The sequence below is a fragment of the Lathamus discolor genome, chromosome 6 (assembly GCF_037157495.1).
Source record: "Lathamus discolor isolate bLatDis1 chromosome 6, bLatDis1.hap1, whole genome shotgun sequence".
In the NCBI taxonomy this organism is placed as follows: Eukaryota; Metazoa; Chordata; class Aves; order Psittaciformes; family Psittacidae; genus Lathamus; species Lathamus discolor.
The window spans coordinates 14158917-14182007 of record NC_088889.1 but is presented as its reverse complement, the minus strand read 5'-3'; the positions used below and the strand labels follow the sequence as shown (position 1 = coordinate 14182007).

The window sequence follows — 23091 nt, the reverse complement described above, 5'->3', positions numbered from 1 at the left end:
AGGTGAGACATGAGTTAAATGTGAAAATCAGATTTTCTTGAAAGAAAAAAGTGGTAATCTTAGCAAATATAAGAACTTACGTAAGGTGGGGGTTCCTAATTTGCACCTAGCTGCATGCCTGAGAAGAAAAATGGATCATATTTCCTGCCAAAATTGCTGAGACTTGTCAGATGGTAGCTTTTTTGTCTAAAGAGAGTAGAGACAGCTTCACCCATGAGCTTGCTCCCAGACGAGGAGTGATTATAAATTATGTAGTCAAGAATGGACTATAGAAAATAGTTTGACATTGTTTTATCCATCTTTGTATCCCTGCAGTCTTTTGATTCAGGAAGTTTCAGAGTTGTTTTGTGGGCCTTCTGTGCAATGAAGCTGTATTTTGAGAGACAAGGCTCGGAGTGTTTGAAGTAAATACCTTTCATTTTTTGTCTGGAGAGAAAGGAGCTGCTCCACAAGAGAGAAACTGTGAGTCACAGGGTTATTTATTGTGCTCTATACCTACTGAAGGGGGTCTCTATTGGACAGTGAGTAGTGATAAACTTAATTCTTGGTCAACTGAAAAATGTCCTAGGAAGCTTAGCACCTAGGTGTGACAATTACTGTTGTGTTAAGAGCCTAAGAGTGCACACTTCTAACCAGAAAGAGCCCTACAGAACAGTAGTTAAAGGCAAGGCAGAATTACAAATGGAATTGTACAAGCAAGCAACCAACAAACAGCAGGTTGTAACAGCCCCCATCCAGGGCTTGTGAACCTCATGAGAAGAAAGGAAGAATAGGGGAAGAAATATCCCATGCCATCCAACATTGAAGGCATTGACAGGTGAAAACAGTGCTCAGGCACAGGGGTACAAGCAAGACCTATTCACAGCCAGTTGTAATATGATGGATGTTTTATGGCAGGTAAAAGTGAAACTGGAGAGAGACTGCACTACTGGAGACGCAGTGCAGCCTGCACCAGAGCCTACAGGGAAAGGAGTTGTAAATACAGTGTTTTGGGTTGGAAGGAACCTTAAAAACCTTTTAGTTCCAACCCCTTGCCACAGGCAGGGACACCTTCCACTAGACCAGGTTGCTCCAAGCCCGATCCAACCGGGCCTTGAACACTGCCAGGGATGGGGCAGCCACAGCTTCTCTGGGCACCCTGTGCCAGGGGCTCACCACCCTCACAGGGAAGAACTTCTAACTAATACCTAACAGAAATCAAGCCTTCTCCAGGCTGAACAAGCCCAGTTCACTCAGCCTGCCTCTGTAGCAGAGCTGCTCCAGCCCTCTGATCATCTACGTGGCCTCCTCTGGACTTGCTTCCACAGGTCCGAGTCCCTCTTACACTGAAAGCCCAGCGCCGGGAGCCGTCATCGCGGGGCGGCCGTAGAGCCCCGCCCGCCGCGGGGCAGGCCCAGGCCGGCGGGGGCGGAGCCGCCGATTTGGCGCCAACGGCTCGCGATGGAGCCGGAGCGGCTGCGGCGCCGTTTGAGCTCCGCGTTTCGGCTGCGCGGGCTCCTGCTGCGGGCGTGAGTAGCGCCGGGACTGGGGCGGCGGGCGCGGAGAGACCCAGCGTCTCGCCGGGACTCGCTCCGCTCGCTCGGGGAGGGTCTTCTCATTGCTTCCTCAAGCCCAGCTCCCGCTTGCCGGGAGCGCCCCAGGTCTCGCGTTGTGTTGTGGGCCAGGCTGGACGGGGCTTAGAGCAATTCGGTCTAGTGTGAGGTGTCCCTGCCAGTGGCAGAGGGTTGAAACTAGATGATCTTTAAGGTCCTTTCTAACCCAACCTGTTCAGTGATTCTGTGATTCTATGATCTGGTTAATCCCAGCCTTCCTAAAAGGTGGCTATAGAGAAAACACAGGTACTTTCTTCTGAAGGATACACAGTGACAGGGCAAGAGGCAATGGGCACAATGTTAAAATATTCACTGTAAGAACAAATAAACTTTGCAGTATTAGACTAATTTGCAGTAGTAGACTAGAGAAGTGGTGGAATCTCCCTCACTGGAAATACTCAAGACTTGGCTCAGTGGGGATCCTGGATTGCAGTAGAAAGTCGGACCAGATGGTCTGCAGAGGTCCCTTCCAGTGTGGGCTCTTCCACAGTCCTATGAATAAATAATTCACAAGGAAAGTCGTGAAGCAGCAGGACAAGGCCAAGAGAGGGGTGAGAGCTCCATCCTTGGAGATGGTCAGAATTTGACTGGACAGTGCTGTGAGCAACAAGACCAGCCTGTGCTGTTAGACCAGAAAGCTGGACCTTAGCAGTCCCTTCTGACATGAATCTTTCTATGATTGTATGAAAATGAGGTTCTCTGTATCTGCTTATCCTCAGTGTTTTCAATACTGATGAGTTTTTTCTTTGTTAACTAGTGCAGTGTTACACAGTACTGATTATTTCTATTTTTTTTTGTTATAAGCCGTTTAGTGATTATGTGCACATCTGCCAAAATTGGCATAGTTTGTATAAACGGTGTTGAATATTAATTACTTTTTGAGCTTTCTTCACTGGAATTAGGGATGCTCTAAAGTACCTTACTGAAGCTCTTCAGTCCGTCAGTGAAGTAGAACTTGATGATGTAATTGAAAAAGTCATTGATGCCGTCGAAAAACAGCCTTGTAAGTAAACAATTTATTTTTCTTAAGCTTGCAAAGTTTGTCTTGTGCTTTGAATGTTATTGAGACAAAGATGGAGATACTGGCAGCATATGCACTGGGTTGATCAAGATAAATGTATTTGTTGGCATTTTGTTTTGTTAAATACTGAAGTTTGTAATTGCAGCAAGATATTTATGCCATTAAAAAAGTTGGCAGCATGGTACCTCCTGACTTTTCCAAGAGTGGTGAAATTTTTTAACGCCAGTTACTAAAAGCACTTAGCTGAGTTTGTGTGGACATCTTTGCATCTAAAACTGTGATTTTAAATATTAAAATAAACCAAAGAAATAATGAAAAATTTAATTAACTTGTTATTCAGTAGGCCAGGTACGGAAAAGGGTTGTTGGCAGCTCTAATCTGAGGAGCCTAGCTGTGACTGCAAGAAGAAAACAGTTGCCTTCCTTCATGAGATATAACTGCCCTCACATCCAAGTGGAGTAGGAGATACAAGTGTCACAGTGTAATGGTCCAGCATACTAACTTATACCTACTGTGGCTGGAGTTTTACCATCACCTGGCTGTTCTCCAAAGCAGCAAGGCAGATGCTGACGTTATGCAAACCTAATCTCAGGATAGTAACATTGGGCAGAAGGTGTTGATAACAGCTGGGGCACTGTAGCAGCTATACCAGTGTGGCCTGTGAAAGTACATTAGATTCTATAAATTACTAAGTCCAAAATTGCAATCCAGAAAACTCCTGGAAAATCCCATAAAAACATGAGGCTTGGAGAGTTAAGCTTTTTCTGGTAAAGTTCTCATAGTGCATTTGAATTTGAACTTGCCCAAAACTCCTCATCTTGGCAGGAATTTTGTCTGGAGACTACCTTCTTAACTGGGACAGTATGTCCTAAGGTACACAGATCCAGTGCTCCTGTGCATGAAAGGCATGGGATAGTAGGTCAAAATACACTTGATACAGTCTGACAGCACAAAACAGGAGTTGTAGCACGTTCAGTTAAAGAATGTGATTGACTGACAGAGGTGTGACACCTGACATACTTGTGTCATATGTTCCTGACATATATGCGTTTATTGATCAGAGCTCATGAGAACTAGGAAACTTGGTTTGAAATTTGAAAGATTGAAATCCAGATAAATGTGATCTCAAATAAATACTAGGCCTTAGGTGAGTTCAGGAAACTCCCAGTGTAGCCTGTTCAAACCTAATTAAATCAAGAGTGGGCACATGCTTGTTCCAGAGTTTTAGTAGAGAATAGACTACAGAAGTTATGACTTGATGTTCTTCCACTATTCATGGAATAACAGATCATAATTGATCAAACAGGGAGTAAAAGTAGTTTGAAGAACTGGTCCTGGTCATGGTTATGTACCTGGTTATGTACCAGCATAAAGCCTGCTGGTACAAATTAATGCATCCACATTTTTGAACAAATTTCTATCAGTACAAAAAGCTGTAGGTCCAATGTAGAACATGCAGTTGGTGCATTCTCAACATGTCTTTGTCTAGGGCATAATTTTGTGCTATAAATTCCCATGTTGTCCAGCTCATGTCTGTGAGTCGTTGGAGGTTAGGGGTAGAGGTTTGTAGACCAGAATGCTGGTCTCTCCTGTGAGTCCTGCTAAGCACCCTTAGTGCCGTTTTGCTCTGCTGTTCATCCCCGTCTTACAGGAATTGTGGTTTTAAGTCCCATGCTCTGAATAGGGAACTCAAGGGCAAGTTTTCACTTACTGATTTCTATTCTGGGAGCCCAGCAGTTAGGCTTGGTAATGTAGACCAAGTCCTTTTGTCAATCTGCATTGATTGGTCTTTCCTTCAAGTTCAGCAAAACATCGTGTTTAGAAATATTTTTAATTTTAATTATCAATATAAATCCATGAAGACAACAATGTGCCTATCTCCAAAATTGTGTAAAACTGTTGGAATACTTAAAATTTATGACAGCAATCTGTGTGATAATGTTCTGGAATAAAATTAACCTCTAGAATGCGAAAGCTCAGATCTGACACATTTGTAGTATATTTGGCAGCTTTGCATAAACTATAATTGTCTTGTTCTCCATGTTTAGTGAATTAATGGTGGGCGCAGTATGGGTGGGGGTTATTTTTTCACTAGAGATGTATCCTGGTAAGAATATTAAGTGATCATTTTCTAAAGAGAAAATAGTGTGTTTCATTAGCTTACTGAAAATACGCTTATTTGTGTAATAAATTCCTCTGAGAAGATTAAACCATTTTTTGCAAGATATTTGAGACCTATTTACTTTCTTACTCACTGCTTTCCACAGGCTGCAGTTTTAATCCTTTGAAATTTTCTTTTCAGTGTCATCTAATATGGTTGAACAATCCACAGTGGAAGCAGCTGTCCAAGAATGTAGCCAGGCATCAGATGAAACTATGTACAGTAACATTCTTTTTCGTTTGAGGTTTATGGGAGTTGGTATGCGTTCTCTTAGTTCTTCTCAGGAAATAAATGTCAGGCGTTTTCTGCTGTGCTACACATGCAGTAATTGCTTTGTGCTTTTGTCTTCCTGGTACTGTCTTTGAAGGTTAGTAATGTTCCTTCTTAGACAATTCATTCTCATGGATAGGCCTTCAGGGAATTCTAAATATAATGCTGACTTTCTGGAATTAAAATGCTGTGGTTATGTGTTACATGTGACACAGGTTGAATATTAACCAATAAAATAAACCAATGTAGAGAGAAATTTTGTTATTTCCATTCATGTCTTTATTTGCTTTTCTCTAGGTAAAAATTCTCTAAGGTTATTTTTTTTTGCCTTTCATATTATACTTCTTTTCTGAAACACTTGGAAATTTTCCTCGATGCTGCTTGGTTCTGCTTTTTTTGTATGGCAGGGCTGATTGATTTCCACTCTCCGATAACAAAGCAGAGAGCAGTTACATAAGTTTCTGAGAACTTAATTTGTGATTGTGATGAATGTGTTTCGTTTAGTGTTTATGTTGTGTATTGACATCATAATGCAAAGCATGAGAATAAGTGGCTTGGTAGGCATGCAAATTAGATACCCGCAGTTTCTCAATATGAAGCAAATTTGGTTTCTACTTTTCTCTTTGTTGTTGGAACCTTTATGATGCAGACAGTTTGAGAGTGACTTTTCTTTGTGTCATTTTATATAGTTAATGTATTTTTCACTTCAGAATTGAAGAGGGCTCTGTATGCATAGATTCTTAATACAGAGATCTGAAGGGAAAAGCTCTATGATCACAGGGCCAGCCTGTACAACTCTTTGGAATTATGATGCAGAAAGCTTGAAGGCAAAGTTTTATAAGAAATGCACTCTGAAGCCTAAGACATCAATGTTTGATGGGCAGTGATGGTTGTCCATGAACCTTACTGAAGGTTCATGGGATAGTATTATCTACTCTGATGAATTTGGTCCACTCACAGTAAGAGGGAAATGAGAGGCATCAGAGGAGAGAGCTGAACCAGTAAATATAACGGGGTGTATCAGCTTTTAATTATCTGAAGAGTTGGACATGTCCATTGTTTAAACCTGTTCACGTAAACCATGCCAAGGCTGCTCTGTTGTAAAAAAAGATAGCAGAGGATGGTAAGGGGAGGAGATGTATCTTACTCTCATGTCTAAATGAACTACTGAAGTTTCGTGTTTTGAATTAGAAAATGCAGTAGTATCCAGTAAGTAGAGTGATGTGAGAGAAATGGTGATAACACAGAGTGATCGTGAGCAAAACAAATATAGTTTTATTCAACATGTTTTGTTACCCTTTCATCCACTTTAGGTAATGTTGTAAATGTATTCTTATTTCAGAGAAAATGTTTTCAACATTATTGGAGCCTTTGATATTCCACATTATATTTATAATTCAGAAAGAAAGAAGTTTCTGCCGTAAGTCTTGCATATTTTAAGTGTCAACCATTTCTTGTTTTAAGAAAAAAGCCTCTGTTTCTATATGGTTAAAAGTTCTGGTTTATAGTCTTTTCCTCTTGGGTGTACTCATCTCAAACCTGAGTGAGAATGTGAGACAGTTTTGTTTCTTAGTCTCTGAAGAGCTAGTCCATGATGAATGCTGGCTCATAAATAAATGTGCCATTGGGTTTTCCTAGTCCAGTAGGATGAAACTGAAATGGGGACCTGTATCTCTCATAGCAGGGTATTCTGTGCTGCTGTGATGTTACTGGCTCTGAAACTTCAGTGTTTATCAGGTAGTAGGATGTGCAACCATGTTTATACTATCTGATTAATAAAAGAGACAGTAAAACTAAGGAGTGGATTGGTTTTTGGTGGGTCCTGTCCCCCATTCCCCTCCCTGCCCCAATTTGGCTGTTTAATTTTTTTTTTTTTTTTTTTTCTGTTGCATGCCCTGGGGCATTTCTAAGGAGAGCTACAAAAGCTAAAAAAAGAAAAATTAGAAGCAACTGGTATCTCAGGGTTGGAGAAAGAAAGAAGTAATTGGAGGAATTGATTGTAAATAGTTTGCTAACTGAAGAATTTACCTTTAACAGCAAGCAGCCCAGACTGCTGAGCCAAAAAGAAGCTGTGGTTTTAAAAACCTTGAGTGGTGTTAGCTGAGGGATGGGTAGTGGTGTTCATTGCAAGGGCTTGCAGCAACCTTCCTGTAATGTGCACTTCATATTCTAGCCATGGCCTCTGATTCTGACAGTCCAGCAAAAGCAATCTGTGTTTGTAGTGGGAGTTTTATTCCAGTGCCCCATTCTAGCTTTCCAGTCTATTGGAACAGAGAGCTCCATGAAGGCAATCTGCTAACCAAGAGGAAGAAAATACTCTTCATGCCACTTAAAAGGTGTACCTGCTTTTTTAAAAACTGATCTCTGCAGAGTCCCATTGAGGAAAGATAAATCTCAAGGCCTGTGAGTTAAAGGGAAATTAAATGGATGTAGCCTTAAAGGTGCAGAAACACAGGATTCCTAGCAGAAATCTTCCTCATTGAGTAAATAAATTATGCAGCAGTGTTATAGCTTTTGCAGCCTCCTACAGCTTTCAGATCAATAAGTCATTTCTGTGTATGGAATGTACCTATTTTAATCTTGTGTTAAACTTCTTGCAGTCTGTCAATGACCAACTTTCCTGTACCAAATTTATTTGGAACTGCCAGAGATAAAGCGGAGTTGTTTCGTGAACGCTACTCCATCTTACAACAGGTCAGAAAAAAGTTTTCCTTTATTTAACAAAATACATAAACAAAATGCTGGGTTTTTTTTTTTTATTCTTAGATGTACAACAGTGCTTTGTGTTGAGGTGCTTTTGTGAGCTACAGTTTAAATCTGAGTAGGAACAGGATCTGTACTAGGGTTTATCAGTCTCAACTGTCACAATAAAGCATGATGGATTCATGTGTTTCTACATGTTAGCATCATGTCATAAGAGAGAATTTTGTATTTTTATGTGTCTTGCTCTTTTTCCTTCTGTAGTCTGGCTCTGCACTACGTTTGATTAGCATGTCATCGTATGTAGTGGTTTTTGAGATACTGCAAACCTGAAGTTCTCATTCAGACGAGCATTGGAGCATTGAAATTCACTTCTGGTTTAGTTAAGTTTTTCATTTTCCAGTTTCCAAAATGCTCAGTGAGAGCCAGCCACCCCATGTCATCTCCTGATGGAGCATGCATCTTGTCTTTTGAGCAGCTTCAGAACAGGATTCTCCAGTGTGGCCTGCTCTGCACCACTGTGACCACAGCTGTAGGTTTGATGGCAGCTGTAGGTAGTGGCTCTGGACCAGTGCACACAGCCAGAAGGAGTCAGTCCCTCAGCACTCACTGTCTGATTATCCCTCATAACGGAACAAACCTGTGCTTTCCTTTTTTCCACTCGCCCCACAGCTGGGATTTAGCTCCCCGTCACCTGCTTGCTCATTCTGCTTCTCTCTGTCATGCAGCCCAGTGGGAGCAGTAATGGGATGGGGAGCGAGCTGCTGATCACACAGACAGTGAGCACAAGTTTCTGTCTGTACCACCCTGTAGGCAGCAGGGAGGCACCTGGCTACCTGTGTGAACTGCTCGTCCTTTGGACCACATGGTAGTTGCATGCACAGGGTCAGATATCCCAGAGCAGTAACAACTCTGTCCACCAGGGAATTTGCTGCCACTAGGAGTAGGTATGCTGCAATTTGGGAACCTCTCCCCTAGAACACCAGTTAACCAGTAGCTGAAGAAGTTTTAGTTCATACAAACAGTGATTAGGATTAGTGAAACCTGCTGCCGTGGGCACACTAACACAAAACATGGCTTCTGTGAACAACAGCTGGAAGTGTCGATAGTATGTACATATCCTGAAACCTTCTTTTCCTAGCTGCATTGTGCTGTAACACCGTGATAGTTTCACACATATTCTCTGTTGTACAAGTTTTGTGTTTGGTTGTCATAGGTACTCCTTTCCAACTGGGAAAGTGGCAGTTCAGGTCACTGTGTGAGTGAGGGTGGCTGGGTAGGAATTAGTGTGTGTATTACATGGGCTGGTAGCAATAGGTTTGTTCTAAGGGGAGGCTGTTAGACTGCATGAAAAACAATGAAAGAAGTGAAAATGCCTACAATGCATTTTCTTTATGCTCTCTGCAGTTTATCTCTTAGTTTAGCTTGCTGCTATTACATAGAATCATAGAATAATTAGGGTTGGAAAGGACCTCAAGATCATCTAGTTCCAGCCCCCCTGCCATGGACAGGGACACCTCACGCTAAAACCCACCCAAGGCTTCATCCAACCTGGCCTTGAATACTGCCAGGGATGGAGCACTCACAACCTCCCTGGGCAACCCATTCCAGTGCCTCACCACCCTAACAGGAAAGAATTTCCTCTTTATATCCAATCTAAACTTCCCTTGTTTAAGTTTGAACCCATTACCCCTTGTCCTGTCACTACAGTCCCTGATGAAGAGTCCCTCCTCAGCATGTCTAGAGGCCCCCTTCAGATACTGGAAGGCTGCTATGAGGTCTCCACGCAGCCTTCTCTTCTCCAGGCTGAACAGCCCCAACTTTCTCAGCCTGTCTTCATACGGGAGGTGCTCCAGTCCCCTGATCATCCTCGTGGCCCTCCTCTGGACTTGTTCCAACAGTTTCATGTCCTTTTTATGTTGAGGACACCAGAATTACACACAATACTCCAGGTGAGGTCTCCCAAGAGCAGAGTAGAGGGGCAGGATCACCTCCTTCGACCTGCTGGTCACACTCCTTTTGATGCAGCCCAGGATACGGTTGGCTTTCTGGGCTGCGAGCGCACACTGAAGCCGGCTCATGTTCATTTTCTCATCGACCAGCACCCCCAAGTCCTTCTCTGCAGGGCTGCTCTGAATCTCTTCTTTGCCCAACCTGTAGCTGTGCCTGGGATTGCTCCGACCCAGGTGTAGGACCTTGCACTTGTCATGGTTGAACTTCATAAGGTTGGCATCAGCCCACCTCACAAGCGTTGTCGAGGTCCCTCTGGATGGCATCCCTTCCCTCCAGCATATCAACTGAACCACACAGCTTGGTGTCATCGGCAAACTTGCTGAGGGCGCGCTCTATCCCACTGTCCATGTCAGGGATGAAGATGTTAAACAAGACCGGTCCCAGCACCGATCCCTGAGGGACACCACTCGTTACTGGTCTAAAAAGTAACTAAAAAATAAAAATTCGTTAGTTTTAATAAGGCCCCACCCTGAAGAGAAACCTGCTCATTTCCACAGTTGGCATTTTATACAGTTTATGTTCCCTTGCTCTCAATCCTTCCTCCTAGGTAGCAGGAATGACTTTTTAGAAGCATTACAGTTGCTTTGATGTTACATTTTTGAGCTTAGTTTTATTGTCCAGTATCATCAATTTCCTAGAAGGAAATTCTTGTCAAAAGAACTGATTGTGCTCAACAAATCAAGTGTTGCTGGATAAAACAGAGTGAGAAACAAACATTGCTGAACGAAATGGAGTAAGAGAGCTTTTAAAAGTATTTTGTATAGTGGTTGGAATGAACTGGCCTTTTGACAGTTCTTATTTATCTTTAAACTGGATTACTTCAATTTTGGTTTCTGCAGAGGACTCATAGACATGAGCTGTTTACTCCTCCAGCAGTCGTTTCTCATCCTGATGAGAGCAGGAGCAAATTCCAGGTAAAATATCTGTTTTTCTTTTTTTTCTTTTCTTTTTTTTCCTCACAAAGGAACTGTACTTGTGTTATGCTTTACTGTAGTAATAGTTCTTTATTGACATCTTAGCTTGGCATCCAATATGAGTAATCAGTGGAAATGAGTTAATTTTGGTCATTTCTAGCCTGTGTGTCAAAAATGCAGTTATTTGGCTCAGATCAGCATGACCAAAGCACTGAAAAGCAGCTGTGAAGTGCAAGAGAAATGTGGCTTCCTGACATGGAAGAGCATTAGCTATTCAGCTTATTACACTTTGCTTCCCTCTGCTTGGGAGTATCTTCCCTGTTTTTTTTCTTTCGTAAGCACTAAATTCACAAACCTACAATTGAATAAGGTAATAACTTCAGTCTGTTCTGTTCCCATCTCAACTTTCTCATTAAACGCTCTCACTACATTATCTAGTTATTACATATTTTTAAAAAGAGATGAATATGTGTGTCACTGGATACCAAATAACAACTTTGCTCAACTTCCCTACTTCTCCCTGTTCAGAGCGTGCCATCACACAGAAAAAAGCAACTGACCTTAGATGAGTTGAGACTTCGTCCCCATCCAGGCTTTGTAGACATCTTTCTCCCTTGACTGCTTTCTGTCCTCCCTGTCAGCAGTGGCAAATGCATTGCTTCTGCTGGTGGTGTAGGATTGTTTCTCTTAACTGCAGTTTGACCGGATCAAAATATGTTTGTCTAGAAACTGCAGACAGCATGTTCTGTGGTGCTGCCTGTCTTACTCCGCAGTGTTCTCTCTCATTCATTAAAGGTTCCTTGATAAAAGTAATTAGTGTTGCCCTGTGGGAGTAGACTGGCCCTGTGACCCTGCTGGGGATCCAGTTCCTATGACTGACATTCATAAGCAAGAGAAGAAATTGCCATTTATTCTTTTCAGTTTTAATCCAGTTGTAAACAAAATAATCACAATAAATATTTACTTGCTAAGCAGTTCTTTATGCTAGCAGCAATCATTGGAAATCTTTTCCAAAACTTTGCTACATTTGACATTCAGAAATTTGCCACTGATTTTTCTAATGAGCCTGTATTCTCTCATAGCTCATTTGTGTATTATGTAAAAACATATGCTGTAAGGTGCCTTGTCTTGCCTGCTTGTGAATAGGTATGTGGGGAGTTTGATTTAATTTTATTTGATTCTTTGTCTTTGGTTCCAGCTTAAAACAATAGAAGCTCTATTGGGCAGTACAGCTAAAGTCAGAGAACTGATTGTGCTTGGGATGATAACTCAGCTTAAGGAGGTAGGTTGCTTTTTATTGTGGATTGTCCAGATCACCATTCATTCAGTGTTATAATATATTAGAAAATGATAAGACTTCAGTATCTTGCCACTTTATCCTGTCATATAAGTTAGTGACAGAACTTCCATCAACATCAGCAGTGCAAGAGCCGTTCCCTAAGCAGAGACTTCCACAAGCAGTCGGTGCTAGTGTGTGAGGGAAAATGTCTTTTGTCTTCTCACTGCAGAATTTTGTAATACTTGGTGTCAGCAACCAGAACCAGATACACTTTTTAGGAGTGCCCCTTCTTGAAATGCTGGAGCTTCCAATGACTGTGTTTGGACTTGGCACTGCATAGGACTGTCTTAGTAGGGGACGGGTGCACCAGCAATCCAAACTGCAGCAGCTCAAAGGGAAGGTGCCAAGATACATTTACTATAAACTACATTGTTTTCAGTTCTGCTAGTATGTGCTAAGCTTGCAATATTAAAAATGGCCAAATTATTTCTAAATGCTGACTGATAGATGCTTCTGATTAAATCATTTATGTCTTTGGGTGTACTTTTCTTTTTTAATGAATACTGTTTTTTAGGGGAAATTTTTCCTAGAAGACCCTACGGGAGTCGTCCAACTAGACCTTAGTAAAGCAATATCCTTTTTTTGTGATGTAAGAGTTGAAAAAAATTTCTTATAGGTCTGAAGAATTTTAAATTGAATAGTAAATCAGTACTGACCATTGAAAATTATGTATTGAGAACTGCAGCTCTTTTTCCTTCTTTTCAAATCACTTGGTTGCTGCAGCTCAGTGCCCTTTCATAGAGTGTTATGACTAGGTTAGTATTCCTCCTAGTGGAAGTAGAGCATGTTCCTGTTTGTGGGCTGTTTATGAACTTAACCTGCTCAGTTACCAGGTAATTGCGTGGCTCTTAAAGGCAGCCTATGAACTTTCAGTAGTGTCCAAATGCATTACTCCAGCTAGAAGCAAACTTTGGCTGAAGAACTAGTTTAAGAGACCTGATCTAAGAAAAACATATTTCTTAACATTTCTGCACCAGTTCCACAGTGGCTTATATACTGAATCATGCTTTGTTTTGGCAGAAGGTAAAGCAGACTATTTTTCTTAGCTTGTAGTAATTTATTCTGTTAATGGCTGTTGCTGCAGTTACATGTCTGCCAGATGTGGCTGAACAGACAAGTCTCATGTTGATGAGGCTTGACCAGAAGCTGATTTTGTGCCTGAGATTTTTGGCCAGAAGCCTTGCCTATTACCATGTGGGCGCTGAAGGCAGAGAACAGAACTCTGAAAATTGTGATTTTCAGCGATTTTGGGGGGATGTGAGCATCTGTAGCAGCTTTGTGGATTGGCCCTAGTTAGCCTAGCTCCAACATGTTTAGAGGAGATATGACTAGATTAGGATGACAGACTAGAATAATCAGTGTGATTTAACAATCTGAAAATGCTGCTTTCTGTTGCGAAAGCTTTGGTCCTTCGGAGGCTTTAATGAGTCTTCATTAAAATTATGTAAGGGCTTCTAGGTCTGGAGCCTTGTTTTAACAAAATGGTGCACATTTATGTTTGTGCAGTATTGCTCTGTGTAATGTACATAATCCCAATCTATTTTCAAATAATGTGTTTTATGTTTAGCATTTGTAAAGGAAATAGAATTTAGGAGCACAAATGCTAGCAGGGATAAGTATCACCCTGTTGCTTCTGTTCCTCTAACAGGTGAGACAGTTCTTGAGAAAGGGTGCATTTTGATGGAGACTTTTCTGGGGCAGGGCCAGCAAAAATTATTTCTGTTCACCTACATTCTTACTTAGCTGGGTTGAGAAGGTTGTTTATGTGGCTTTGCAGCAAATCCATTCAAAGAAGTGTCTGGGGTAAATAAAAATAGTTCGTTTCTTGCTCAGCCTGTTTTTCAGCCGGGTAGTTCCCTGGTCTGGTTCACCACTAAACAGCACTAGGACTGGTGCAATCACAGAAGGGGATTGATGGAGGCTGGGACTAGCTATGCAGCACAGCTGCTGGTTGTCTGACTAATGTCTAGGACATGACGTTGTTAGAAAAACTAAGGGCTATTTTGTTGTTCAAAAACCTCTTAGGTTGGTATGAAGATGAAGTTTTTCATGTGAATGCTTTTGGATTTCCGCCTACTGAGCCTTCTGCAAACACTAGGTATAAAAGTGACTTTTGTCAGACTCACTCTGTGTTTTGTTTTGAGTTTCTAATAAGCACATTATTTTATAATTTCTGTGACATTAAAGTATGCTGTTCTTCTCCCTTCCAAAATGCTTCAAAATAAATACAATTTTAAGGAAGAGGTTCTGGGACTTGTTAGTCTACTTGGACCAGCACTAAAGCTTGTGGTGTTAGCAGAAAAACCCTCTCAAGAACCCTTGGGTTCTGCATATTAACAGCAGTCGGGATCTAAGCCCTTCTCAGATGTAAAATCAGATAATTGCTACAAGGGAATAAGAAATTCCTTGTAGCTCAAAGAATTAATGTGGGAAAGAACCCAGGATAAACATTACCCTGATATGAGCCAGGTTGGATGAGGCTTTGAGCAACCTGATCTAGTGGAAGGTGTCCCTGCCTGTGGCATGCGGGATGGAACTGTATGAGCTTTAAGGTCCTTTCAACCCAAGCCATTCTATGATCTTTTAATTTATGGCAGGGCAGCACCCTTGCTTTATGTCTAGGTGACTGCCATTTCTCTTCCTTGGTTTCTCCATGAAGTACTAAATGATTATTGATACTGTCTGAGCTAACTATCATAATTAAAATTGTTGAAGAGAATCATAATCAAAACTGCTAATGATTTGGGAAGGAAAAAAAAGAACTAACTTGAATGTTTTAATGATGTAGAGCCTTTTATGGGAATATAAACTTTTTTGGTGGACCTTCATCAACTTCAGTAAAAGCTTCTGCAAAACTAAAGCAGCTGGAGGAGGAAAATGAAAATGCCATGTTTGTATTTCTTTCTGATGTATGGCTGGACCAAGCAGAAGTGCTGGAAAAGCTTCACACAATGTTTTCAGGTAGGTGAGAACTGCTTTGACTCTGAGCCTTGTTTAAGTGAATTTTTACCATTTTCCTTAGCCCTTAGCAGCCTTGGTGGGTGGATGAATGCAGCAAGGCAGTCTTATGCCTGGCTGGTCCTTGATCCCCAGCTGTGGCTGTGTCCCATGTCCCCTCTTTGGCGTGGGCTGGGAAGTCTGACCCCATGGTGAACTAATTCAGGGAATACCTCAGCAGAAAGCTAATTGCCTTTGTTGGAGAATTAGTTTTATGCTGGTTTAGCTTTGTGAACTCTTCGTCTTGTGGTCATTCACATGAGCATCCCTGTCAGGCAGGGCAAGCTGGACAGTGTACAGCAAGACAGTGGGTTATGTGCCTTTTCTCAAAAGTATACTTTTAAAGTCAGGCAACAATTTTCAAGAGTTCAGTTTTTGCTGTATTGTGCATTTTTTATGAACTCCCATTTTGAGAAAGCTAGAGTAAGCCCAACTGTTGCAGGTTTTTGTAGGATCCCACTGAACCCCAGCCCAAAGCCAGTGAAGTCTCACTCTAATTTTAGTGACAGCTATTTGCATTTCATGGTTGGTATTTTATTTCTTTTGGATCTTTCTCTACTAGTTTTTAAAAACTGGATTGTATCCTGTTTTTGCAAGGTGACACTTCCTTTTCATAAATCACTTAATATTGTTTTGGACAGTAGCCATTTTATGTACTCTGACAAGAGTGTTTCCCTTGCTAGTGAAAGTTCTTCTTAGGCTTAGTTTAACTAAGACTGAGGCTTAGTTTAAAAACTTCTTACTTCATTGGAGCCCAGCAGTCCCTCAAATGCTTTCTGTTTCTACCAGAGAAAAAATGTCAGTTACTCTTAGAATATGAACTGTTTCTTCCATGTATCATTACATTTGTAATGTTGACAACATTTGGATAGCAAGCATCTGCAAGGCCTGTTGAATTGCTTCTTTGTTATTCCAGGGCAGTTGTGGAACAGGTTGTCCTTTCAGTTCTAGGTAGATTAGAAGTGGTAGAGGGTGGCTGCTTTAAAAATAAACAACATAAAATTAAGGGTGGGAAATTGCTACTCACATGAAGAAAATAGGATACAAATTACCACACTCACCCAAAAGTTACAAAACCAGTTCACTGTCTTGATCAAAGTTGTCAAGATTCTTCGAGCAAACTGAATTTGGCCTCACTTTGTGTGTGCTGAAGTAATAAAGGGACTTTAGTCACTGAGGTTAATATGCTAAACACTGTTGGCAAAGGTGCATACATTGCATTTACTGTTTCGAGACTTTTTTAAAGAGGCAAGCAATAAATTTCATAATTATAAACTAGAAAATAATAGCTAAGTGGAATATCAAGGCAAAAACATCGATGAGCCATTTCTCTGGCATAAACAGTTCTGTCCTATTTACCAAATAGATTGAAGAATAGTGAAGTAAATCCAGGTCTGGTACTGTGTGTTAGGAAAATGGAGAGTAACCTGGAATGTGAGATGCATGAATGAGTAGATATTTTTATTTTAGGGATGGGAATCAGATTTCTTTTTGCTATAAAATGTGTGTTTCTGGGTGATTAGTGATATTGTGAGGATTCCTCAGATTCTTAAAATGCTAAGGCAGTTCCAGTCCTGTTGCTTTATAATGTCATAGAGTGCATTTAATGTTGGCATAGCCCTTCAACTAAAATGATGCATGGAGGTTAATAGTAGCCCATTGCTACTACTTGCTATTTTTCTCTTAAAGGAAATAGCGCATTTTTAAAGTGTATTATTTATATAGTGACACAAAGCACAATTATAATGACTGGGTCAGTAGTTAGTTGGATACACACAATGAATATTGTTGAAACTGGGTCTTTAAATAACAGAGCGCTCTTTTTAGTGACATTTTTAAGCTAAATGTGACACCCTTTTTAAGCTAACAAAAGCTGGTATCAAGAAAATAGTTCAGGTGTATTAATAGCAGCAGAGCTTGAACTGCTGTTTCAATTTCTGCCTTTCGTGGAATGGTCTGGAGGCTGAATGCTGAAAGATGATGAAGGGAATGGATGTACTAACAGATACTCTCTTTCACCAGGTTATTCAGCTGCGCCTCCAACCTGCTTTTTCTTTTGTGGGAATTTTTCATCTGCACCATACGGAAAAAATCAAATTCGGTCACTGAAAGGTAGGGAAGTCTTTGTGAACAGTCAGAGGAGTATATTAAGTTAAAATAATGATGACAAATTTAAGAGAGAAGAAACACTTATTTTCTAAGTGACACATATTTTAATGTACTGAAGTTTAGGGGTGATTCATATAATGTGTTTTCATTGTCTAACCAGGTGTTATATTGTCTAACCAGATGGCTTTTTTTCCTGACTGTAGGTTCTTTGAAGGCTTTTGCGGAGATTATATGTGAATATCCCAGCATTCATAAAAGGTACATAGCAAAGCGCAATGAAGAGGGAAATTTGTTTATTTTGTGAGCCTTTGCTTTAATTACTTTGAGACTAACAGATACTATATTTTCTCATTATTGTGAGCCAGCTGTGATCAGATAGCCGCCTGGTTTTGTAACAGGACTCTAATTTTGTTTTGGGAGCTGTGTAAGCTTTTGATTTTATCTAAAATAGCTTGGTCATGGAAGCTGCTATTGAGTGAGCAAAGGTAAACTGCCTCTTCCTGGAACATATTCCACATGGATTAAGCATGGCCTGTGATTCCCCAAAAGTGCTATTTGTGTGAGCCCTTTTCCTTGGTATTCTCTTGAAATCAATAGGGTTCTGTCTGAACAGTGTTGCTTTGTAAACTGGTGTTGAAGTCTTGATGCTGCTATGAGCACCTACAGGCTTTCTGTACCAGCCAGAGAAAATATCCTCTGAAACACTTGACTGCTGTCTATACAGAGACATTTCTATCTTTTCCATTCTTGCATACATGGTTCTCCATGGCTGCTAGTTTAAGAACTAATCAAAGTAACACAATCTTGCAAAGGAATCTGTTTATCCCTTCTTGTGTCCCTGCTCTGTGGGAACCCCATTTTAGGCCTGAAGAACAAAACCCCTTCTGCAGAGATTTGAATATACAAAGGAAAGTAAAATAAGAGGGCAGCCAGGCTTATCCTTTCTGGCTTCTGATCTTTGAATTCATAACAGAAGCCCCTAAGTAGATCTACTTTCTAGAATGAGACCCAAAAGCAGAAATGGCCACAGCCCACAACTGGTGAGCTCATGTGAGGTGTAAGGAAGTGTATCTCCTGTGCTGATCCTCCGTCCTGTGTCTTGGTGGGGCTTTTGTGTGCCACTGCCGGATTATCTGGGGTTCTTGTATGGGATAGTGGAGCCCATTACCAGCAAGTTCAGAGCCAGGCTACCACAACCTGGTCTGTCTCCCTTCCCACAGTCAGTCCCCCTTGCACAGTGAACAGTTTTTAAGGTTTCTTCCACTTTAGTGAGGAATGGATATGTATCTTATGCCTTAGCTGTGATTTATGTGGTTCTTAAGGCCAGGAAGAGCTGTTATCTCTGCCCCAGAATAAGTTATTTGCATGCATCTGTGGAGAAATGGCAGTATGTAACCAATGTTTAGATACTTTTAGGATCATTTTCTATGAATGTGATTTATTGAACTTTTTACAGTAGTCGATTTGTGTTTGTTCCTGGCCCTGAAGACCCTGGTCCTGGTTCTGTTTTACCAAGGTCAGTTTGCTTCACTTTCTCAAATTTTGTAATTTTGAGTTAAAGAAAGTGTCTTTGTTGATAGATCTGTTTCTATTTATTTTAGACCTCCCCTGGCTGAAAATATTACTGAGGAATTCAGACAGCTGGTGCCATTTTCAGTTTTCACCACAAATCCTTGCAGGTAACAAAGTGCAACTTACTGCTGTTTTTCATGTTGGTTGTTTTTTAACTGAATGACTGACATACGTGCATATGTACTTTTTTAAAATACCAAATTTTGGAAACATTGGTCTTGAATATTCTCAAATGAATAGAATTCTTTGGTTTCATTAATTGTAACTAGTTTTAAATACATTAGTATGTAAATCAATTATTGATGAAAGGAAGTAGTGCTAAAAGTTTGATAGCAAGTATGAAAATCCTGCTAAAAAATATTGTGTTTATTGAAGGGAAGAAAAGTATTATTTTAGTTCAAATGTGCTTTTTTGTTTTGCTCTAATAGAGGGTGATCAACTTCATAATGCAGGTCCCTATCTTTTAGTTTCATCTTAATTTATTTAATTTTGTTAATGCTTTCCACGTAGGATTCAGTATTGCACCCAGGAAATAATTATCTTTCGTGAAGATTTGGTGAACAAAATGTGCAGAAACTGTGTCCGCTTCCCCAGCAGCAACATGGACATTCCCAGCCATGTGAGTTAGTTGTGTTCAGCCCTTCTCGCTATTTGTTTTGATCAGCAGGTCAGCATTTAGGGTGCTCTGATCTGCAGTTACCACACATTGCTGGAGTAGCCAAGAGGGATTGTAAAAAGGATCTATACATTTAGTACTATTTCCTTCCTTTCCATCTTGACAGTAAAATAACTGAAACCATGATACCAGTGATGGCATTGAGTCATTCTGACTGTCCCTCTGCAGATGCTCTTAAGTGCAGAACATCATAGCAGCTGACAGCTGCTATATGTGCACCAGCAAGGAATGTCATACCAAGGTACATTGATTCCTAAAGGCAAGGTTTAACACCTTTTAAAAAAAAAAAAAAAGAGATTTGATGTATTATCCAGTGACATTTGCAGTAAAGCAGCATGTCACTTTTTCCAAAAGGTCATCTGCTTCCTTTGCCTTCTCACTTGAAGTCTTAATCCTGCTTTTGATATATCACCACAGCACACTGAATTAAATTCTAGTTAATGAATGCACAGCAGTAGTTGATGGGACTGCCTGATATAATTGAATGAGAGAGATCCAGGCAGTACTGGCTCATTGCAGTGATGGGTGGAGTCTCTTTCTATTTATTTTATAGGGATACTTTTGTTTGTTTGACGCAGAAACTTCATTTAGCCCTTTCTTCCTTCACTCCATCATGACAATGTTCAGTTCCTTTGTGAACACAGAGAATCCGCTATGGACAATGAAGTACCTTGGTTTTGGTGTGTACGTTTGCATCCATGTATGTGTATGCTGCAAGCCATCACTTCCCTGTATCCACGCATGGCTTCCCCATGCTTGGAAAGGAAGGAATCATGAAGGAAATGTAGAATTGTGTATTGCAACACTTTGCAGATAAGAGAATTGGGTGGCTTTAGCATGCTTCAGTTTTTCTCTGCGTTTTTCTGCCTGACACTTGTTTCTTTAGTTCAGCCATCAGTGTAAGAAGATGAATAGAATAAGGAAATTTTGTTACTGCCTTTACATTGAATTATTAGTGTCTTTAGGCCTTGTACAGTATTAAGCGGAATAACTGGGCCTGTGCTTGGTACATCATTTTCTTTCAGCAGCAGACCCTTCCACCAGGTTGTTGTAGTAATTTCGCCCCTTTGGGGAAAATGGAGCTTAAGAGTAGCTACATGATTAGTTAAAGATAATAAAAACTTTCAAGGGGCTTGAGGAGAGTTTCAGGAACCAAAACCCTGGCTAGAATTTGGCAGATGAAAAAGAGAGTTTCATGCGGCAGATAAGTGTCTGGAACTGGGCAACTCCCAGAATAGACAAAAGAATCAAAATCATTTGGGAATCAACTTATTTCCTCAGTTCAAGGTAAAAAATGTGGTCTAAGTGGTGGGTCTTACGGTTAACTAGTACTGTGAGGAAAGCCATGAGAAACAAACTAACCAACCCTCCTCCCCTCCAAAAAAACGTGACACGAAAGTTATGGCAATGTTGGTACTTCCTGTGTTGGAGGAACAGGTCAGCAGATTCTCTGTTGAAGAGTTGTATCAATGACATAACTTTGACATCTTCAAATATTGGCTGCTATACCAATATTAAGAAAGGAGTTTGTGTATTAAAAGAAACCCAAAACATAACACAACAAACAAAACAGCTACTGCTTTACGCCAGAAATCAATAATCAGAGGGAGTGAGAGACATAAAAAACCTGTTTCCAAGTTCTAAGTTTCTTTATTAAGAATACCCCTGCATATATATATCCCTAATATATTCCTGCACATCAGACTTACAGAAAATGGTTCAAACTAACTATTTATGTTTATCTTACAGTTTGTAAAGACCATATTATCGCAGGGACATCTGACGCCACTTCCACTGTACGTTAGCCCAGTGTATTGGGCCTATGACTACTCCCTGAGGGTATACCCTGTGCCAGACGTGCTCGTGATTGCAGATAAATACGACCCCTTCACTGTCACCAACACTGACTGTGTTTGCATAAATCCCGTAAGATTTCCTTATGCTTTACCAAAACAAGGAGGTGCAGTCACATTCAAGTGTGTCTCTTACTCTTTGTACAGTACATTACTTAATGCAAGTTTTGTATATACATTTTTCTTTCAGGGTTCATTTCCAAGAAGTGGATTTTCATTCAAGGTATTCTACCCCTCCAACAAGACAGTTGAAGACAGGTAAATATGTTCACTTTCTCATTTAAAAGGAAGTATCTTCTTATTTGCTGACTTTTTAGTTATCAGGAGGAACACAGAACATCAACTGTATAAAGAGAGTGAATGTTCTAGCAGTTTAACGTAGACTTGTGCTTCATACTTAGTGTAAGAAATCCAAATGCCTAGAACTAGAATAAATTTAGGAAATGCAGTCAAATAACAGTGATGAAAAGCATGATCCAGAAGTAAAAGGAAAGATTGACTGTACTGTATGACTTTCAGTAATTGAGTCCCCATTGGGAAACAGACATTTCTGGAGATGATGCTTGTTACATAAGTTAATTACACTTCGGAACAATTCTTGGTTCATTTTGTGACCATCGTCAAGCCCAGAAGCCATTTTCATGCTTTGCTTTTGTATATTTTAAACCTGTACTTATTTATTTCAACTGCGGTTTTCCAATGATTGGAAAAAAAGGCCAACTGCAACGCCAGAAATTATTAAAAATATTAGAGGGCTTAAAACTGTGATGAAAATTCGCCTGTGTGAAGTAACGATGGTATAATCCAGTGGGAAAAATTCAAACTTACCTTGTCTGATTGTTTCATGCCTTGCTGCAGAAACGGTGTTTTTGTCAAACCGGAGTCTGTAACAGCCCCAACCCTCCCAAGGGACTTCATGGAACCTTTACCCGAATATAGAAAATACAGAAGATACTATACTGTCAAATGCTTTTGGTCCTTAAATAAATGAAAACATTATCAAGTCTTTCATAGATCAGAAAAATAGGATAGTATTGTGAATTATCTTTCAAAAAAAAAAAACCTAAATTCTGTTTTTTTTGTTTCATATTTTCAGCAAGCTTCAGGGTCTCTGAATTTCTGCAAGACTGCAAAAAGGGAGCAAGTGTTTGTAAAGCCAACTGTAGCACTCATTTCAGGTGGATTGATTTTATGATGTATTACAGACTGTTCTTAATAAATGTTAAGGCCAAAAATGGTGTATTTTGTACACAGACTTTTACAGAAAAGATACTTGTGCTGGTTTAGATGAAGTGTAGACACACAGTGAAGATCAGTTAGAAGAACAGAAGCACAATAGAAGAAGGCAACTGGAGGAACCAGATGCATGTATATCAAATAGGATGTACAAACAGGATATGTCAAAAAAAGTTGTTAAAGACAGGGAGAGCTTTGTCTTCCACCATGCTGAGTTGAACTGAGAGCTAGTTACCTATAGGAGATACTGAACTGTGGACTAGGATTTTTCTTTGGACAGGAAAAGTCTAGAGAAGATTTGTGAGGTATTATTTACTGATGGCAGTATATCATCTGTTTGCAGACAGTGTTACGCGGACAGGGCGAGACATAAGGGGACCAAGGACATGGTCCTTTGAAACTTCTGCAGAAGGTTGGGAGATCTTGCTGAAGGAGCAATCAGGAAGGTGGGAAAGGGTCAGGGCCTGTCGGCACAAATGTCTGCATCAGCGGTTGATCTGGCTTACGACGGAGAGCAGCCTGCTGGCATGTGAACCTGGACCCCTTTTTTGACAAAACTAAGCAAAAACCTGCTTCAGCAGCTCTTAGGCATTGAGACCAGGAGAGCAGACTGGTGCTACCCCAGAGTGCCCAGAACA

The 23091-nt window shown here is 40.5% G+C and overlaps 1 protein-coding gene across 3 annotated transcripts; it reads left to right on the top strand.

Annotated features, from left to right (window-relative positions):
* Nucleotides 1–1357: 1357 nt before the first annotated feature.
* POLE2 (DNA polymerase epsilon 2, accessory subunit) lies at nucleotides 1358–22452 on the top strand. Of its 3 annotated transcripts, none has more exons than XM_065686676.1 (19): nucleotides 1358–1508; nucleotides 2495–2595; nucleotides 4916–4991; nucleotides 6387–6464; nucleotides 7645–7738; nucleotides 10597–10671; nucleotides 11870–11953; nucleotides 12525–12581; nucleotides 12985–13033; nucleotides 14036–14108; nucleotides 14799–14971; nucleotides 17030–17119; nucleotides 17320–17374; nucleotides 18576–18632; nucleotides 18718–18795; nucleotides 19199–19307; nucleotides 21114–21290; nucleotides 21408–21475; nucleotides 22314–22452. In XM_065686676.1, exons 1-19 carry the CDS (start codon nucleotides 1441–1443, stop codon nucleotides 22330–22332), a joined length of 1581 nt encoding a protein of 526 aa, XP_065542748.1. In that variant the 5' UTR covers nucleotides 1358–1440; the 3' UTR covers nucleotides 22333–22452. The 3 variants fall into 3 exon arrangements, with proteins under 3 accessions (XP_065542748.1, XP_065542747.1, XP_065542749.1); XM_065686675.1 differs by having other exon boundaries at nucleotides 1362–1508; nucleotides 18573–18632; XM_065686677.1 differs by having other exon boundaries at nucleotides 1447–1508; nucleotides 2476–2595; nucleotides 18573–18632.
* Nucleotides 22453–23091: the final 639 nt, after the last annotated feature.

Coding starts and splice junctions, on each gene's coding strand:
- POLE2 (XM_065686675.1), top strand. CDS start 1,441: ATGGAGCCGGAGCGGCTGCGGCGCCGTTTGAGCTCCGCGTTTCGGCTG. Junction 7,739..10,596: donor GCTACTCCATCTTACAACAG/GTCAGAAAAAAG, acceptor TGGTTTCTGCAG/AGGACTCATAGACATGAGCT. Junction 17,120..17,319: donor TCAAATTCGGTCACTGAAAG/GTAGGGAAGTCT, acceptor TCCTGACTGTAG/GTTCTTTGAAGGCTTTTGCG.